The 20,498-nt window shown below is 31.4% G+C and overlaps 2 protein-coding genes across 8 annotated transcripts; both read left to right on the top strand.

Annotated features, from left to right (window-relative positions):
• The first annotated feature begins 3,949 nt into the window (after positions 1-3,949).
• Positions 3,950-15,246, top strand: LOC8284263. Of its 4 annotated transcripts, XM_025158221.2 has the most exons (20): positions 3,950-4,271; positions 4,583-4,617; positions 4,908-5,098; positions 5,271-5,319; positions 5,419-5,496; positions 5,598-5,657; positions 5,791-5,895; positions 6,556-6,666; positions 7,544-7,585; positions 8,575-8,682; positions 8,803-8,852; positions 10,036-10,145; positions 10,218-10,367; positions 10,509-10,600; positions 11,400-11,448; positions 12,223-12,293; positions 12,500-12,619; positions 13,258-13,343; positions 14,422-14,467; positions 14,865-15,246. In XM_025158221.2, the coding sequence occupies exons 3-20, from the start codon at positions 4,983-4,985 to the stop codon at positions 14,895-14,897; spliced, it is 1,476 nt and encodes a 491-aa protein (XP_025013989.1). In that variant the 5' UTR covers positions 3,950-4,271; positions 4,583-4,617; positions 4,908-4,982; the 3' UTR covers positions 14,898-15,246. The 4 variants fall into 4 exon arrangements, with proteins under 4 accessions (XP_025013989.1, XP_015577791.1, XP_015577790.1 ...); XM_015722305.3 differs by lacking the exon at positions 4,583-4,617 and having other exon boundaries at positions 4,911-5,098; XM_015722304.3 differs by lacking the exon at positions 4,583-4,617.
• A 666-nt stretch (positions 15,247-15,912) lies between these two features.
• LOC8284264 (RING-H2 finger protein ATL52) lies at positions 15,913-19,408 on the top strand. Of its 4 annotated transcripts, none has more exons than XM_048370300.1 (2): positions 15,913-16,341; positions 17,777-18,934. In XM_048370300.1, the coding sequence occupies exon 2, from the start codon at positions 17,802-17,804 to the stop codon at positions 18,648-18,650; it is 849 nt and encodes a 282-aa protein (XP_048226257.1). In that variant the 5' UTR covers positions 15,913-16,341; positions 17,777-17,801; the 3' UTR covers positions 18,651-18,934. The 4 variants fall into 4 exon arrangements, with proteins under 4 accessions (XP_048226257.1, XP_048226256.1, XP_025013979.2 ...); XM_048370299.1 differs by lacking the exon at positions 15,913-16,341 and having other exon boundaries at positions 16,954-18,397; positions 18,472-18,611; XM_048370301.1 differs by lacking the exon at positions 15,913-16,341 and having other exon boundaries at positions 17,746-17,882; positions 18,041-19,408.
• Positions 19,409-20,498: the final 1,090 nt, after the last annotated feature.

Raw genomic sequence — 20,498 nt, 5'->3', positions numbered from 1 at the left:
ATAGTAAAATTAAGTAAAATGTTGAAATTTAAATTAAACGGTATTAAAAATATTTTGAATTAAATAAATTTAGTATTCTTATCTTAACTACTTAAATATCTTGAATACCAAATTGAATTATTTTGTTCAATTTAAAAAAATTAAAATTCATAATAAATAATTAAAAGTTATTTTTCTCTCTAAATAAAAATTATAATAATACTAAATAGGTCATATGCATGATGCTGCGAGATTTATCTATTATAATGTGAACCGGCAATAACATACATAAATTTGTTAAATCATTTTCCGGTTAAAGATAAAAATATGGTCTACCAACGACGTCGTTTTGGTAGGCTGGCTACTTAGGCAGCGAGACAGGTTTATAATTTTTAAAACTAAAATTAATTTAATTTTTACTGTGCATTTGAATGGAACTCATATTGTTATACTATTGATATTGATGTATGCTGTATTTTATTTATAGTGTTAAATAAGAAGTTTTCTGTCAATCAGTATCTTTATATTTGAGGGATAAAACTATTATCTTATCATGTATTTAATTTAAATTATTAATTTATAAATATATTTAGATTTTATTCAATAATTATCTATTCAATATATAGTTAATTTTTTTAAATGTATGTTCAGATAATGTATTATAATGCTAATTATTAAGTACATATTTATATAAATAAATATTGATTTTTACACCCTATTTTATAAATAAATGATGAAAATATTATACATTTTAATTATACCTTTTTTTATAAAATAATTTACTTAAAATATAAAAGCGTGAACACATAATAGCTTTTCAAATTTTACTTATAATAATAAGAAGAAGAGGAAAAGAAAAAAAAAAAGTGTATTTTCATCATTGTTCCCTTACAAACAGATTCAAGAAAAGGAAAAACAATAAAACAATATCCAAAAATATAACTTTTTGGTGGATACAAGCTTTAGCCAGGCCGGACCAGAATGAGGCCCGCTCTTAAGGACCTAACCAGTCTCTGGGCCGTTATCATGTATAGGAAGCAAGGAACAATAATTAGTTAATCTATCAACTGAGTGAGAATTTACACGATTATTATCTTATAAGTTAGGAGTTCAATTCAGTTTATATTACTTTGGAAAAGTACAAAATGTATCTCGGTTAGGCGATTTTACATTTAAAAGACTATAATTATTTCGTGATAAAGAAATATTATAATTTAATATTTTTATATTTTTTTACTATTTTACAAATTAATATATTTAAATATTTATAATTAAAATAATAAAATTATTTTATAGGTGATTTACCGTCGAATCAACTATCAGAATATACTCTTGAGAATAATATAATTTTATTTTAAAAATTACTTCATTTTATTTCTACTAACATTAAAAAATATATATTAATTTTATTTATATGCTAAATAATTTAATAAGTAATTTTATTATTGAAAATAAATATTATATTAATATTAAATTATAAAAATAAAAATTATTAGTTTAAAATAATAAAAATATAATTAGATCCCAGAGTAATTTTTCATCACGAAAAACCAATTCCTTAAATGCAACGAATTATATTTTTTATAATTTTCATACAACTTTTTCTTAAAAAATAAAGCAGTCTTTATAAAATTTTATCACACACACATGTAGAAATTTAATTAAAGATTAATTTTATTTGTATTATTATTTATGAGAAATGAGGAAAGATATTCACTATCCATTAAGAAGAGGGCTATATATATTGTGTAATTGCGACATGACCAACCGGACAGCTAATAATAATAATAATAATAATAATAATAAAAAGGTTTATTTTATATTTTCTAAAATTAAGATAAGGTTTTTGAAAAGTCAAAAGTAAAATCAAAACATGTAGCAGCCAAAGTGCAATAGGAAACAGGCTGTTGAAATTGGAACCAAATCTCACTCTATGACTCTTTCTGCCAATTTTTATTTGTTTTATGCCATGACTTGACAAACTCATTTGCCAATGAGAATTTCATTCATTGAGGATTTTTCTTTGTATTTACATTTTAAGCCATCTAGATTGTTCTTCTTTTTATTATTTAATACGAATTTTAAATTTATTTTATTTTCTACAATAACTAGTTCTTAGTCAAGTCAACTGCATAATTTTTTAAATGATTCTGGTCAATGCTCAATATATTGAGTAATTTCAACAAAATCAACACTTTTATTTTTTTACTTATTTTCTGAGAGGATTTTCCATGATTTCACATATAAACAATCTTATTTTTTCAAAATGCATGAACATAATGATTTGTGTTTTTTAATACAAAGAGGATTTCACCTGTCAAAATGGTTCAAGTCAAATAAATACTTGTCAAGTCTGCATAAGACAATTCTGAAGTTGTTGAATAGATGATATTATAAATTATATTTTAAATTTTCTAACTCTAAATGAAATTTAACTTTAAAATCTCATAATATTAGAGACAACGACTTTAATACTAATTAAATTCAATTCAATTACGTACGGAATTTATGGGAATACAAATGTGCATAGGAAGTTATTACAAAGATTGATTGAATACATTAGTGTTTCACTTGGTGCAAAATATGCGAATAAATTAAAATTTTGAGTTCAAACTTTAAATATTACAAGTGTTGAGGAAGTGTTTTGCCACTCGTAAGAGTCTTATTTGACATATTATAAATTAACTCTAAACATATGCATATTAAACTTATCCGAAAAAAAGAAATTATACAAACTAAAACCTTTTGAATGAAAGTTCAACCTCCAATAATTGACCCCTTGTAAAAATTGCTTGCAGCTTGGGGAACTGAATACTTGCAAGTTGAATCCCCTTTTTATTCTCTCTTTGCTATTCATCAAAGTCGCATCAAACATATTATCATTTATTTATTTAATGTAAAATATAGAATATTCCTAGAATTAAATCTTAATACTCATAGTAAATAATAATTATTAAATAATATATATCACCACTGAATTTATAATAATCATATTATAGAATTACTTTTTAAAATAAATAAAAAATATTTTTACTAGTAATAAAATATTATGTTAAAAATTTTAATATATTCGATATACTGCTGTTAGATTACTGTATTTATCAACGTGGAAAAGGAAAGTCTTGCAACAGTGTGCATAACTGTTGATGGCTAACGGAGTTTCTGATGCGAAACTGCAGAGTCGCACAGCAGAGACACGTTGCACTGACTGACTTGAGAGCATGTAAATGCGACATTGAAATTGGAAGTGGAAGAAAGGAAACAGAAGAAAAATAGGAAAAACACACTCGCACGTCATTATCTGAGTAAGCAGTCGGATCATTCCTCACTTCGCAGCCGGCCAGCTATACAACAATTACCTGGAAATTGATTAGCCTGCATTCGCGCCGTCTCCTACCAAAAAGTCTCTTCCCATAGTATCTTTCTCTTCTCTTTTCTGCACGTTATTTAAGCTTGTGGACATGTGATGAGCACGCTCTCACTCACTTGCCCCTAATGGAATTCTTATTTATTTATCTAAATAATTTATCTGTCGTATCTTAAGAGGTTTAAAACCGTTATATATTTAAAATTTAAAATTTAAAATAGTAAATTTTTTTATCATTTTACATAAATGCTTTTGAGTTATTTTATTTTTATTTTAAAATTCAAATCTATTAATTAATAAATATGATATGGCTTAATTAATAAATGAGTAGCCTGCGCATTGAATTCTGTTCCAAGAGTTTGGAATAGATTTACCAGTTTATTACTGCACTAAAGCCATCTTCTCATTTTATTATTTATTTATCATAATTCTGATCAGTTTAATTACTTTTTGTTTTTTGAAAGATAATTATTTTATTAAAAAAATATTCCCATTTTATTTTACTAAATGGGTCCCTCAATAACAGAATACAACAAGCAGGTGGCCCACGCGTGGGAATGATTTATGAGTGCTGAATTTCATACATTGCATTTCTTTGCTTCTATTCCTCTTCCTTGTTTTCTCATCACTCTGTGACTAATTAAATCAGATCTAAATAATAAATTGAACTGACTAATCAAATTATTTAACATTCGCTTTGAAAATTTAACATCCCTGTGTGTCCCATTAACGGAAAAAAGAAAACAAAAATCGCCTCCAACGAACTCACTCTCAGGACTTTCTTGATAACAAACTCACTCTCTCTCTCTCTCTCTCTCTAAGCTCGCTTACGTAAGTGCTTAGTGAATAGATCGGGAGCCTTATAAATTGTGGCAGTTTTATCTGTTTGCGTTTTCAACAGCAATACCAATCAATTGATAAGCAGGTATCTTCTTTCTTCTTCTTCTTCTTCTTGTTTCTTTTTACAGTTTCTGGTATTTCGGAACATTATTTCGTCTTTTGATGTACTTGCTGTCGTTTCTTCTTTTTACCTTTTAAAATTCTCTGTAGTGATAAAGTTTTTTAAAATTTCAAATTTCTATTCTACTATCTTTTTTTTTTTTTTTGAGAATGTGCAGTTTTCAAGTTTTTTCCAGAGCTTGTTTTGTCGGCAGTGCATTTTTTTTTCTTGAATTCCGAGTGACTTTGATTTTGTTTTGTTGATTTTGTTGCTAGTAATGCATATATCGTGTGTAGGTGTATAGCTGGGATGAGAATTGCTTTCAGTTCTGGTTCGTTTTTGTTTAATTTTATGTTTAACATTTTCTTTTTCTTGATTTTTTTTTTTTCTATAGATGTGCAAATTTCTTGCCTATTGTCTGCTGTAAATTATTTGCTTCATAGGTGATGATAAAAAATAAGCTTTGGCTATTCTTATCTTTATTATGCTTCTCTTTGTTAGATAAAATGGTTGTCAATATTAGTTCTGAATCTTCTGATTGTGCACTTCTCATATATAGTCGATCTTACCTCGTTTGGGAGCAGTAACATTGTAAAAGAATTATTGTGCTTGTACCTGCAGCAGGTGACAAGGACTGTGAAATTAAAATATGAGGTACAATTCGTGGATTAGTTGATAATTGTAAAGGGAGCAGTAATGCAGTCGGAGGAAGTTTTGAAGAGGACTGCAACAGTGTCTTCAACAACTAAAAACTCTATGCAAGGGACTAATAATAATAGGGCTCCTACTCCAAGCTCTGATTCTTTAAACAGGTATGATGTAGACTATATTTATAAACATTAATTCTTCTTTGAATGTTAATCAATTTGATAAAGACTGGAATTCTTATGATTGGCTATAAGGTATTTACGATATTTTTATTTCTGAGTAATTTTATGTTTTGTTTTATTGGTATAACGTTGAACTGCATCTTACACAAAGTAGGTTAAAAGGTGATGGCAATTTCAATTATTTTGAAGACAGAGAGGCAATGGTATTGGAACTGAAGTTCTCATACTTTCTGTATAGAAATTTTGATTTTATGCTTATGGTGATGATTGATTGCACATTACGTTTGTATGAGTTTATGTAGGAGCTTTATTCAAGAGCGAGAACACAGAAAGAGGAGATCCAGATTCTCCGTCAACAAATTGCAGCTGCCTGTATGAGGGTATGCTATGTTTCTTAAAGCCTCATATGGGTAATTGTTATAGAAAACGTATCATTAAGGTTCAACTTGTTTGGGATTGTTTTGGGTCTCTATGGTGTCAGGAGCTGCGACTGCTGAATGAAAAATATATTTTGGAAAGGAAGTTTTCTGATCTGAGAATGGTTAGTCTATCTTGGAATATAGACTTTTATATTTCCCATTACTCATCCTCTGTACGTTCCTAGCTGGATTGCTGAATCTGATTTATCCTTTTGCTGCTCAAATTCTGAGATGCCATTTCTTCTTTTGTGATAGGCAATTGACGAGAAGCAAAATGAAGCCATTACATCTGCCTTGAATGAATTGGTTAGCAGAAAAGGCAATCTTGAGGATAATTTAAAATTGACTCATGAATTGAAGGTATACTACAGTTTCTGTATCCAAGTTAACCTTTCTGTTCCCTTATGATAACTTGTATGTATTTTCTCTGCCGTATGGACCTTAATTTGCTACATTTGTAGTACCATAAAAACTAAGGAAAGAAGAGTTGGGTAGTGGTATTGGAGAGCACAAAAGTATGCGTGTACAGAGATAGAGTAAGAGAGGAGAGAAAAGTAAGACAATGCTTTACTGGGTTTGATGATTCTTCCATGCCGCAGGCTACATTAGTATTTACTAGGTGAAAGAAGGACTATTGCCACAACTACAATCTATTTTATTACTTCCTTGTTGGTATTTGCTATCCTTAATGAAAAGAGCACAATACCCTCTTCTAGAAAAAAAAGTTGGCCTGCATGTGAAACCTTCCCTTCACAAATTTCAACTGTATAATACCTCTGTCACTATGAGCCAGAGCACGAACAAGATTTATTCAACATCTTTGGGATATGGACATTCAGTACACTAAGATATTGATCTTTATTAAAGAAGATCATTCTACATATCTAGGTTTAATATATTTGTCCAATCATGGTTAAGAGTTAAGTATTTTGTGTCCCTAATAGAATGTCTAATGACCATTATTTAGTACATAAATTTGTTCTCCATATTGATGTGCTATGCGGTGTTTTTATCGTCCAGGTTGTAGATGACGAGAGATATATTTTCATGTCATCTATGCTTGGCTTACTGGCTGAATATGGAGTTTGGCCCCATGTGATGAATGCTTCTACCATATCCAACAATGTGAAGGTATTTTTGTTTACTGCACTGGTCATGTCTATGACAAGTGGACTCAGGCTCATAGTATAGGGTATGAACTTGAGGCTTCTATGTACATAGTTTATTAATGCATCACTCTTTGTTCTGTTTCTGCCTGCCCACTGCTATATTTGGCACATTGGTTATTTATGTCATTTTTGCTAATTCTTTTGCTAGGCATGAGAAATACTCTTTCCTTTTGTGTTGAGTAGCATCTCTGTGTTATACCTCTATCCACTTTGCCTTCTCTTAAATCTGCAATCAACTTTCAGAATGTAAATAATTTATATGCATAATTATTCATTGGAATATTACTAAATTGCTGTGTGATATAAATGTCTCTTTTATTCAGTTGGGGCAATATTCTTTATTGTTGGGTAATAGACACATTGCAGAATAGCCCATTGTTCGGAATTTCTTCCCCAATGTCTGACCTTCTCAATGGGGTTGGCTCTCTTGATCCCATAAATTGCCCCTACCCCAACCTAATGGTTTAGACCTAAAATCTCCTCACTGAGATCTCTAAGTTTTAATCACTGTATTGTGCCCTTAGGGACCATAGCTTTTCAACTGAAATATCTGTATATACATTGATCTCAGCAATTAGGATTTATTTGTAGGTCCAAGCTTTGTAAAAGCAATGTTTTATGCTCCATGTTTATCCATGAGGTCGTATTGAAGCCTTAATTGCTTCTTTTTTTACCATTCTTAAGTAGTTTGACTTTCATTTTCCTCCTGTTTACTACTCTGTTGGTTGGCAGACAGGCATATAAGACTGTTTTATGTCTCACATGTTCTAATTTTCTGTCAACAGTACTTTAGTTGCACCAAATTTTAAATTATCTTTCATTTTCTTTGTATTCTGCAGGGCCTATATGATCAACTAGAGTGGAAGATCAGAACTTCACATGTAAGCTTGCAAGAATCTATATTGGCCTATGTTTCTTTCTACCACCATATGCTTACATTAGATATTTGACTTTAGTATTAGATATCAACTTTTTCTGTATGCATATGCTTCAACTTTTTTTCCTATATGGTCTATGTTCATTCAGCTGAAAATTATATTAGTTCTGTCCTACAAAGAGTGTTCAGCCATCATTCTGTTAGAAACACTTCATTCTGAGTTTACCTTGCTTTATTAATGGACTATTGCGTGAAGTTCACCATAAAAGTAGAGGGAAATCTAGGGCAGGATAGACTTGAGTCTTGATTTTATTTAATGGTACTTTGGTTGATGCATCCCAGAGAGGGTAGAAGAACTCTCTTTGTGGGTCAGGGGGATTAAAATTTCTGTTAGAGAAAAGCAAAATGACAATCTTTCATACCTCCTTGTACTGTTCTTGTTTTGCATCTTATCATTGTAATTCATGTCTTCCATATATTCAATCTGCCTTGATCCTACTGTGATATTACTTTAACTCTTCTAATTTTTTTTCATAGACATACATCTATGGTACCTCACCATCCCATGAGGTTAAGTTTTTTAAATGCTTCTCCCACCCAAGTGCTGAAATGTTGTCAAGTGTTTGCACAATAGACTTGCAGATTTATCTATCTTCTTACAATCTTTTGAGAAAATGTTAAATGCTTCTCCCACCCAAGGGCTGAAATATTTTCAAGTGTTTGCACAATAGACTTGCAGATTTATCTATCTACTTGCAATCTTATGGAACATTTTCTCATCACTTTCCTTCATATTCCTTGCATCAAGGATCGCTTTCCTCTCTTGGAAGACAATTTACTATTTGCTTCTGGATTGTAGCTTTTTTGTGTCCTCACTTGAATTTTAGTGTTGAGGTGCTTCTCTTATATTATTGGTGTTCTTGTCTCGAGCTTAGACAATAGCTTTTGTATTTAATAATAATGTTTAGCAACATGCATTTACATTTACCACAGGATAGAATTAGAGAGATAGAGGTGGCTGTTCACCCTGAGAGTGAATCTCAAGATAAAGATAACCCTGGTCCTGGCTTCTTGATGCATCAAGTTCCTCATCAATCCAAGGTACTATTGGCACGTAATCTACCTTTTTACTATCTCGCCTCTTTCTTGCTATAAACTTGGCATCATCATTCATTTTACATATTTCTTTACCATTTTGCTTTTACTCTTTCTCTCATGCAGATTCAAGATAGCAACAACAATTTCCCAGAGTTCCCATTTGATCCTGTTAGGTTGGTACTATTTGTATACAATCAACCCTCTTATATTTAAGTGTTAATAAATTAATAATTCTATTAATTAATAGAATTTTAAGGAACCAACTTAGTCCTCATTGAGTAATTAATAGTCCCATTATTCAGTAAATAGTAATTCTTCTTTTTTTTAAATTCTTTATAAACCAAAGAAAGAAGTTAAGTGAAAATTGTATTTTCTATAGTCATTATGATATTATTTTTAGCAATCACTTGTTTGATTGAAAATTAAGTATTGAGCTTGCATCTTCACTATAAATTTCTTTATGTAATAATTTATCAATATTAAGTTATATATATTACGGCTTGCTTTGAATGCATTAGTTTCATACTACTTTGTAGTTTTCATTCTCCATAAACTTAATAGATTAATAATTCTACTAATATTTAAATCTACCAAGTATGTTAATGATGAGAGAGCCAACGGAATATTCAATCTAGTCCAACAATCTTTTTCTTCTGATGGGTATTGTTCTTTGCTCATGGTATTTGACAAATTATAAACTGTAAAACATCTTTAATTTGCTATACTGTTGGTAAAATGTAGGGCTAGATGTCTTAGAGCGTTAAACAGTTTTCTTTAGTTGTCTTTTCCTTTCATGCATCTTGTGTTCAGGTGGCTAAATGGTTTCTTTCTCTTTTAGTAAACTCCAAAGAGAAAAGGAGAAGTATTTGTGATTTACACATTGTAGAAAGGAAAATTATGCTATGTCTATTTTGACCCCTTTGCCTCCTGCCATTTTTGGTCCACCTCTCATTTTGTTTAGTTATATGGTCTGAATTTCCTATCTTCTGTAGTTATACATCTGGTCTATGTTGGAAAGTGGCCAGATTTTCTTGTTTCCCTGTCGCTTAACTTATTTTCCGTTAATACCCAATATCATCTTAGTTCTTTCATATAATTGCATAAATCTGTCATACATCCTTAATCCTTCCACTCTTTTTTGAGCATGTAGAACTCATTGCCAAACATCATAGCTTGCCTAATAGTTGTCTGGTTCTACTCTTTCAACTTATCAGGAATTTTAACACTTCTCGCACTTTTCTTTTGCAGCCATCTGAATGCAGTCTTTTAACATTTATTCTTGTAAATGAACAATTTAGTTTTTCATCATTTACTTTTCGGGAGCTTGTAGATTACCAATAGATTTTGTACTTGCAGGGAAAGATTATTTGACAAAGGTATCGGAGAAGTTGGAAGAGGAGAGATGACCATGGACTTGCCCCATCCTTCCAGCTCACATGATGAAATTGCTTCTTCTGTTTCTGAAGGTGAGGATGTTCTTTCTAGAGACAAGTTCATGATCTCTGTCCAAAAATCTAATATGACTTGTTGCATTTTAGAGGGCCCTGGCATAGAGGGTTTTCAGATTATTGGTGATGCTGTACCTGGAGGAAAACTCCTTGGATGTGGATATCCTGTGCGTGGAACATCTCTCTGCATGTTTCAGTGGGTTCGTCATCTTGAGGATGGCACTAGGCAGTACATTGAAGGTGAGAAACAAAATGAAAATTTTCACCTGGTAGTTGTTTGCTTTTCTAAATTTCGTTCAAAGTAGAGAGGAAGGAAGTTATTAGTAGTGTTTAAATTCAAAGGTTATAACACATATGTATTTGTGGGATTATTTGATACAGGTGCCACAAATCCAGAATATGTTGTGACTGCTGATGATGTTGATAAGCTCATTGCTGTTGAGTGCATACCGATGGATGACCAAGGCCGCCAGGTTTGATAAAAAACAGTGGTTCTTTGGTCACTTGCCTAGCATTTCTCTGGGGCATGAATGTCTAATGCTATAGGCGTGGCAATACTTAGTGAGGCAATTGTAATGTTTTCAAATAAAAAAATTTCTTCAAAAGGAGAATTTAAATCTGGAATCAAACTGTAATTGATATATAACTGGTTTTCCATTGAAAATCTAGATGCATTTGTATACCACAAAAAGCAGTCCGGATAATGTTATTGACTTCCCAATTCTTGTAGCATCTAGCTCTAGTGCACTCAAAATTTAATAGAAGTACTGACCTCTTTCTGTTGGCTTGAAACAATTTAGCTTCCTTTTACCTATCACCATGACATGAAATGACTTGGTTTCCCATATGTTCTTGATTATCCTCAGTCTTGGTGAAACGCTATGTGTTTTCTCATGAATGAAGCTAGCGTACACCCTCTCTTGTAAACAGAATATAGTCAGTCAATGGATTTCCAACACTTTATTATGCACCAAGATGTGCAGTTAGAAAATTCTTTTTTCAAATATTTGTACACGCCTTTTAAACCTGATATGCATCTGATGCTCCTTAGTAATGAAAAGAGTCTTCAAAACTCAATTTCTTGCTTTGGCTCCATTGTATAATCCTTTGTACTTCTTCCACTTTCTTGTTCAAATTGAAGGTTTTCTGTTTCCACTTTCTATAAATTTGACTTCTTGCATATATATGCAGCAAGCATAAATAACTGCTCTAGATATTTAAATATTGAGAAGCTTGCTTCTTATTGATGCCAAATTGTTTAATTGTTATCAGGGAGAACTGGTGAAACGTTTTGCAAATGATCAGAACAAAATAAAATGTGGTAAGCATTTAATTTTTCGTGTTTGAAACTAATAGATATTTGTTGGATCTCAAAACAATTGAAAATACTTTGACCAAGTTAACTAATAGTTAGTTACTATTCTTAAAATATTTCAGCAGTATATTTTCATTTTTGTTTATGCTTGAATAGCTTTAAGCAATTTGTCTAACATACCGACATTGAATGGTTCACTTTTTATCTTTGTTTTCTTCTATAATTCTGTGCTTTGTCCCCTCTTCCAGTGAATATAATGTGAAAACCATGTATGTATTTCTGTTCATAGTTTTCTCTATCTAAACCAGTTACATGAAACTTATATGATAGTATTTTGTAACCAGCCACTCTGTCTAGTAAGCAAGTCGTGGAAGCTCTGGGATTCCCTGCTGTAGAGAATTAAGATGTTATTTTGCTTATATTGGATGTTTATATTCTGTGGATATAACACTGGAACTTCTTAGTGAGGTTGTTTATGGAAAGTGGAAGGATCACCTGCTGTTGTATGGCCATCACTAAGAGAAAAAAATAAACACTAAAAAGGACACTTGACAACTTTCTGTGAGCATATTCTCATTGCTTGTTTTCTCATGTATTGATCAAAAAGGAGAAAAGAAGGAAAAGATAAAATCATGATCGAGCTAAAAGCTATGTTTCCTTAGAATCTTGTAATGTGTTTATTTCCATTTTAGTTATAAAAAGATTCTTCTTCTTGTTCGTTGGCTTTTTCCTTCTGAATGTTTTGATGTTTAGACAAGTTTCTAATATCTGCTTCCACAGACCCAGACATGCAGCACGCAATTGACATGTATATTTCTAAAGGTGAAGCCACATTCAGCATTCAGTTGCTGGTAGGTTTTCCTTGTTTGACAATACTCATATGTTAGACAAACTTTTTAAAAGTGGTTGTTAGTTATTCAAATAAAAGTTTTGTTGGAAATGGTACTTCTCATTTATCTATACCCTATATATGGGATAGAGCTAATAGAAAATATATGAATTATGTTTTAGACTTGTAGCTGATTATAGGATCTAACTATTTCATGTCCTTTGATAGACGGACGCTTCTGACAAATGGAAGTCATCAACTCTTATCTTGCGACGATCAGGCTACCAAATTAAGACAATAAGCGATGACATTGAGCTGATTGCAGAAAAATATTCGAAGAACTTATCAGTACGTTTGTTACTATATTGAAATTGAGCATAGCCCAAATTTGTACCAGATCAAATTAACAAATTTTGCCCTTTCTATTTTCTTATTATTAGATTTTAATGGAATCTCTTAGTACCAAAAAATTATATTCCACTAAGCTAAGTTCATAAAATCACAGAATTCCCGGTTATGGTTGACCTTCAACCTCTTCTTTGTTTTTAGTTTTGGCCCTGCCCTTCATTATTATTAACATCCAAGCAAATCCAATATCCAATTCCTTGGTTATGATTGTTCAATATGTTTACAAAATTGAAGTGTTTCCAAAGTACCCTATGCTTGTAGGAATTTAGCAATGAAACTTATTTGGCATGTTAAAAAAAGTGAGTTGAATTGGTTAAGAAAAACACTTAATTAGATAACTGCAGAGTTAAAAGGAAACTCCTTGCTCACCAATTTTATTACTTGAAAAATTCTTATCGTGCATGTATTTTCACCTTAGGATCATTTATTTTGTATGTCTTCAAAAGAACACTACAAGAACTATATAAATCTTGCAGAAATATTTATGCATCTTTTATACTTGCACAATTGCACATAAAATATTTAATTGTTTGCTCGGAGAATATTCTGTATTATATGTTATACTGTTATCATTGCAGATCAAAATTCCTTCTGGACTCTCAACACAATTCGTGTTAGCTTGTTCTAGTGGATCTTCTCATCCTCTCAATACATACAACGTTAGGTAATTATTAATTACATGTTCAGTTTTTCTAATGGACTCTCAACAGAAATCATGTTAGCATCTTTTTTTCTTGTTTTAAAGTAGATTGGTCGTATATAGGTTTATAGTAAAGGAGCATGCCAAATGGGTCTGTACTACTGGTGGTCTTACCTTTTTTAGAATGACTCCCATGCTTAAAAGAACTTCGCAGTACTCTTTTTCTCTCACTTGTATTGCGTGGTTAGCTTTATGTTGAAGATGTGTCCTCATAGTGATACTTATAAACAATTGTATACAGTCCAGCCATCTTGATAGATGATATAAGAATCATATAACTGCTTGTTAGATTTTCCTTTTCTTTTGCATCTAAAAGCTGTAAAGTGGTTTAGTCTATTTAAGGAGAAATATAGAGAAATGAATTTTGAGAGAGTGACAGGAAGGATAAATGGGAGTCTGAGTGGCAGTGGCATTTGTGAGGAAACTTAAGTATGGTCATGATGGTGGAATATAAACATCCTGACAGTTAGACAACTACTGGGGAATAGTTTTCAACTGAGTTACAGGGTTCAAAAGGGAACATGGGTACCACGATGAAGGTTAAAAAATGATAATAATACAGCCTTGCATTTCAATCAATTAACTAATGTAATAAACTAACTATAAAAGATGCATACGCTATGTCACTGATAACAAATAATTTCGAATAAATCTTGATTTTGAGGGTAAATTATGAGCTTACGATGAGTGGCAAATGATAAACCCAGAACAGTTGGGCATTGTTGTAATCTCCTTTATCATACAATCCTCTAATTTTTCATTTTACAAGATTGTGTAATGTAACTTGGAACTCCTCGGATGATTTATTTGGTATCTAAATCTGAGTATCTTAACTTTCATTGCATTGCATACCATCAAGATGGTTACCACCAGAGATTTTGTTGCTTGATTCAAGTATTTGTAACATTCTCTTTTGCAATTTGCAAAAGTGAGAGATATTATTAAACTTGATGCATGCAGCAAATCATTAACCCCAAGTCAACTAGTCTTTCCTTTTGTTTATAAATGCAATTAAAATTATGCTACTCTTACTGTTTTGCAGAGTGCGTGATACTCTTGTTTTGACGATGAGATTGTTCCAGAACAAGGTATCTTTTTTCATCTCTTAAATTCTTTTTTTTTTTTTTTTTTTTTTAAATATGACAATGTACCTGTGCAAGTTGTTTTATTTACCTTTTGACACAGTGATATTACCTTGTTCAAAATTATAATATCATATACTCTCAGAACCGGCATTAGTAAGGCGATTTATTTAATAACATATGGAATATTATTAACATATTTACAAAGGGGAACACATAATACCAAGTACGAAATGGAAGTATGGATCTCATCTCTGCTTGGCGTGGTTTCCAACTTCATCAGATGAATGTTGTTAAACTTGGAAACCTTTTACGGAATCACAGGCTACTATAAGCCATACCTGTTCAAGACTCTTCTTCTAATCTTCCTGCATGACATATATATACACACTATATGCAACAGGCGTTGGATGATAAGAGGAAGGGTAGGGCGTAAAAGAACCGCAGGCCTCTCGAACACGTACGTTTATTATATGGAGTGTTTCAGTTAAGATTCATGTCATGTCGAAGACGAGAAGACAATAAATTTGAGTAAGTCTAATTCATTTGATGTTGTTCATCTGTATCATAAATTTTGTTGTTCCTGTCCATGTAGATAAAGGATCACACACTTATACCTAGCATTTTAGGTAGCAAAATAAGAAAAATTCCACAAGTGTATTTTGTTCAATTTTGTCCCAAATTTCACCATTGTCACAATTCTATGTAACTTGAGACACTTGTTCCTTCGAATTAAGTCAGTGTGTTCTTTGAAGGAATTACGAAATATGTGTTTGCCTGTTTTATTTTCTTCCCACTTTCTAAGTTTATTTTATGTTGTTCAATTTCGGGTAGTCGTTTAGAGCTGACATTTTTTTTCAAAAAAAAAAAATATCAATTAAATTGAATAACGTCAAGATTTAGGTAAATAGTATTAGTCTTAGCAAAAATTATTATTATTATTTGATTGAGAATTAATAATAAATGATTAATGTTATCTCAAATGTCTTAGAAGTTAATTATGGGATATGATTATTTTTGCTCAAGAAGCATAAGTAGCTGTGAAGAAAAGCTTTTGTCAACCACCAAGTTACCAACCAGGGTGTGTGACGTGGGAAGCTTTTATTAGCCATTAGGAAAACAATTTCTAAACTGTGATGTAGAAACCTGAGTTTTGTATTTTGTTAGGGTTTCGCAGTGACCATCAGGCTCCTCCCTCGTATTTCAAAATTTTCGTGATTTTGAAAGCAGGATCGCAAGAACTCAGAAGCTTGATTTAATAGTATTATTTTAAATTTTATTTTTCATATTAAATATTCAACTTTTTTGAATTTAGTGAAATTAACTTTTTGTAAATTACTACTTTTATAAAGATTAATAGCACACATTTTTAATGAAGAGTAATTATCATAATTTCTCTTACTCCAAAATTATCCCTAGTAAATTATGAGTTTTCTATTCTTAAAATCTATTGATTTTATTATTCATAGATTTAAAATCTATGAATTTTGATGAATTTTGTTCATCTCATTACCATGAAAATAATACAAAAGCAGTGATTTGGTTAGAAACTTTTGTTTTTGAAGTTGAGAGAAATGTGCAAGTTTACACAGATTTCTCACCGGCTGCTCCTGCCCTCTAATTTTATAAGAATCTGAATGTAGAAAAGAACCTTGCAACCTTTTCACCCACTAAGATCTGTACACGTCAGACAACTCACATGCTTGCACGTGACTAGACTTCCTTAAAGAAAATCTAATTGCCACATTGTCTCATCTCATACCCCAGACGTGGCAAGATCCCATTTGGTTAGCTGAAAGGTATGAATTGCAAAGAAAGAGGCCACTCACTGATGATGCACCTACACTTTACCAACCACAAACCAATCAAAAGCTTGGACGGTACTTCACCTATTTGATTATTCTTGTTCTTATTCACTCGTTAATGCAATACAAACACAGCCCAATAAGGTCAACGAACCATCTTCTTCAATGGAAACCAACAAAGACTAAAAGCAGTCTGGTGGTCAGATGCCGGAAGTTAAAATGTCAAGTTCCAGATTTTTATTTTTTAAAATTTAGTGATTTTTCTATGTTATAAAAAAATTCCCTCTTTTCTCTAATGGGACACACTAATATGTTAATAACATATACTGTTCTTTTTCTTAAAAAAAAAAAGACTAAAGCAAATAAAGGTAAAAGACCCCAACAAGTTTGTGAGAAAATGATGCAATAAATGGGTGCCTATTCATCTTAAATAAAACCTTTCTTCTTTTCTATGCAGTTTATACTATGAGAAAGTATTATTATATAATTTCACATAATTTTATATAGAATTATGTGATTTTTTTTATAAGGTGATATCATTTGAAAACCTGAAATAACAGAGATTAAATAGAAAAATGTATAAGATTACTAGGTCATGTATGAAAAAAATATAAGATAGTTTTATTTGTGGTACTTTTTCCTTAAAATATAAAGAAATTTTATAGTAATAATTATTTTGTACTTTTTCCTTATAATATAGAGGGAAATCTATAGTAATCGTATTATTTACAAGGTAAGTTTTACTTTGTTAATAATAAACATTTGATAATAAAGTGTAATGACTAGGATTCTAGCCTTCTAATCTAGCCTTTCCAGACCCATCTCTTTTCCTTTTCAAACATTTGTTATTGTTTTAGAAAGAAAATAAATCATGTGGTGATAAAGATAAAGTGCAAACAAAGTGTATAACCATAGACAATATTATAACTAATTCAAGTATATTTTTAAATTTAATCGAACGGTTGTAAGTTTGTACCTACAGTGCTCGCGAGCATACTGAATCTGACCCGAGAATAAAGTAGAACATAAGGATGCAGAGAGAGAAGGAGACACATCAAGCTCCCTGTCTCCTCTACTTTGCTTACCCTTCACATCTAAGCCCTCCTTTCTTTCTGCTTCCTTCTTTTCTGTACTACCCACTTGCCCCTCCCTCTCTTTCTAGTGTAGATATTGAGGCAAGTGAACCATACAAAAAAAAAAAAGAAACCGTCGCAGAACAAGTGATTTTTATCAAAGATTCATACAGATACAACATGGGTTCTGTTGGGAACCAGAATCCATGGGCACCATATGATACTTATAAAGACTGTACTCAAGGAATTTGCAGCATATATTGTCCACAATGGTGCTACATAATATTCCCACCTCCACCTCCTTTTAATCTTGGTGGTAGTGATGATGGTGGTGATTCGGGCACAGATTTTTCTCCTCTTATCATTGCTATTATTGGTATCTTGGCAAGTGCTTTCATATTGGTAAGTTACTATACTATCATCTCCAAGTATTGCAGGAGGAGAAACAACGATGAAGATAGCATGACGTATGAAGTGAGTAATGAATCTCTGCAAGGTGCTGGCAATGGCGGATTGGATGAGACACTTATCAAGTCAATCACTGTACGTATATACAAGAAAGGAGATGGCTTTATTGAAGGCATGGACTGTTCTGTCTGTTTAACTGAATTTCAAGAAAATGACAGCCTAAGGTTACTGCCCAAGTGTAACCATGCATTTCATCTTCCTTGTATTGATACCTGGCTTAAATCTCATGCCAGTTGTCCTCTTTGCCGTGCTCATATTGCATCCGCCAATATATTGCTTGCTCAAGCTCAACAACAGCTACCGCCGCCGCCGTCGCCGCCTACTCAAGAACCACCTCAGCCCAGTAACAGCCCTTCTATGTCTGCCCTTCAACATCAATATAGGATGAATGAAGGCATTCAAGATTTAGAAAGGGGTGGTGGTCAAGAAGAAGCTGTGGTTGGCGTCGTTGTTGGTGGTGGCGGTGATCCTGATGACCGTGATACACCAAAGGCAAGGATTCAAGATTTCGGATTAAGTGAAAATGTAATTGAAATTAGAGATGACGAGGAGGGTGGTGATGGTGGTGGCAGAATTCAGCCAATTAGAAGGTCAGTTTCATTGAATTCTTCTTTTCTCTGCCAAAACCAAGTTTCAATTGCTGACATACTAAGAATTAGCGAAGATGACGACGATGATGATGATGATGATGCTAATCACCAAAGAAGAGATTTAGATAAGAACAGAACAGGGATCTTGAATATGGTTAGAAGTCCTCTTGCTCTGAGAAGATCAATTTCAGCAGGAAGATTCATATTCTCAAGGTATGATAAAGCCAGCAGGAGTTCTATTATTCCTAATTGATTTGCCATTAGCTTTGTTTTTTTTTTTTCCTTTTCTGGAAAGAAAAACCATTATTTTTCTTTTCTTTTTCTTTTTCTTTTGTACCATAAACAGAATACCATTGTAGAGATACTGCACATAAAATTGATAGTGAATTGAGATTATGAGACTTGTACTTTGTTCCTGACCTTAGTTTTAATCAATGGGGTCTGTCAGTCAGTCTATGTTCTTGAAATGGGAAATCTTTTTTGGGACCTGAAACTTTGGTCTTGCCTTCAATTTGATGATCAAGTAACAATTGTTAATTACAAGGACATTTGGATGAAAATTAATGGTAAAATACTAAAGTAGAAGAAGAATTAATTCTGTACCTTTTGATTGCAATTAAAGGTATTAACTGAGCTTCTTTTTATTATATTATTCCTCTCTACCTTTGATTTTCACTTTTACTTTTGCTTTTAATTTAGAGTTGGAATATAGTAAGCATAAGGCAATGCCAGCTAACTAGTAGGAAGAAAGAAACAAAAAATCTATATTTATATATGATGAGAATGGAGTGAGTCTTGCCTCTTTCACTTTAAAAATACTCGACAAGATGACAAGCAAGTTGCACCAAGGAGATGACACTTTGAGAAAAGAATGGCAAAATGAGGAGCTTTCTTGGCAAATTGTACAAGACACTAGAATCTAGGGAAGGAAGAATTGTACAATCAAGCCATAATTGTATAAATGATAATTCAACTTTACATTTTATTTTCTATCATAAATTTTTTAATTTATTTTATTTTATTTGTTAAATTTTAATTTTAGTTATATTTTTTATCATTATTGTTGATGAGATATTGGCATGTCATGTCTTTTTTCTTTTTATCAAGTATTAGTTTTTTATTTACAAATGACTATATTAAAATACAATTAAAATTGAATTATTGAAATAAAACATATTAAAATTATAAATTAAATTAAATTAAATATAAAATTAAATAATTATTTTATATTATTATCCTCTACAATCATACTGTTAGTCTACACTATACCATAGAATGAAAAATCAATTATGAATTTATACAGATTTCATAAATATAACTTTTATAAAGTGATAAATTTCATACCATAGAATTATGGTTTCATTTACATTTATTTTAAAGGAAAAGAGATTCATTTATTGCTGATTGAGTTTTTTTTTTAAGAAAAAAATCATTAAAAAAAATGTAGAAAAGAATAACAAAACTCTAATGTCATTGGCCCAAAATGTGTCTTTTTTTTAGTCTTTTTGGAATTTTTTGAGAGAAGGGGGCCAATCATTTAAAGAGGTGCCTTCTTGCTTATGCAAGAAAAGATTTTATAAGTTAGGGCAATATGATCCTGTTTTGAAGGGGACCATTCAGAACAAAAAATAACTTGAAGGTGACATTTTGTATTTTTTAAATCTCAAAAGAAACTCATATGGGTGTGGTGTGGTGGATTGAGATGAATTTAAATTGTGGAATGGAACTTGATAGGATCACCATAACCTTTGGAAAAACAACATTAATCAATTAAATATACATAGAAACAAACCCCCTCAACTGCCTTTTTCTTCTAATATTTATTGGCTACTTAACTATCACTTATAATTTTAATTAATTTAATTCCAATAATCTGATGATTAGGGTTTAATTTTTTCTGTTAATAGGAATGGGTTTGGATTTTCTTTCTTTTCTCTAAAGCATTCCAGCTTTAATTGGCTTTTAGCTGTACAACAGGAAAAAGAAGATTTATTTTCCTGTTTAATAATATTATATCAAATTCAATATTTTAAAATTTTTCTAATAGGATTCCAATATTTCAATGTTTCTTTCTGTTTTTAATGTTAGAAGTTTATGTATA

Source organism: Ricinus communis, chromosome 10 (genome assembly GCF_019578655.1).
Source record: "Ricinus communis isolate WT05 ecotype wild-type chromosome 10, ASM1957865v1, whole genome shotgun sequence".
Taxonomy (NCBI): domain Eukaryota; kingdom Viridiplantae; phylum Streptophyta; class Magnoliopsida; order Malpighiales; family Euphorbiaceae; genus Ricinus; species Ricinus communis.
This window is presented reverse-complemented; position numbering and strand designations above follow the sequence as displayed.

What these genes read in the sequence shown, in the direction of transcription:
- LOC8284264 (XM_025158211.2), top strand. Translation starts at nt 17,298, where the DNA reads ATGCAGAGAGAGAAGGAGACACATCAAGCTCCCTGTCTCCTCTACTTT.
- LOC8284263 (XM_015722305.3), top strand. Translation starts at nt 4,983, where the DNA reads ATGCAGTCGGAGGAAGTTTTGAAGAGGACTGCAACAGTGTCTTCAACA. An exon ending in AATTGACTCATGAATTGAAG is followed by an intron (nt 5,896 to 6,555) that starts GTATACTACAGT and finishes TTTATCGTCCAG; the next exon opens with GTTGTAGATGACGAGAGATA. An exon ending in GGAAGATCAGAACTTCACAT is followed by an intron (nt 7,586 to 8,574) that starts GTAAGCTTGCAA and finishes CATTTACCACAG; the next exon opens with GATAGAATTAGAGAGATAGA.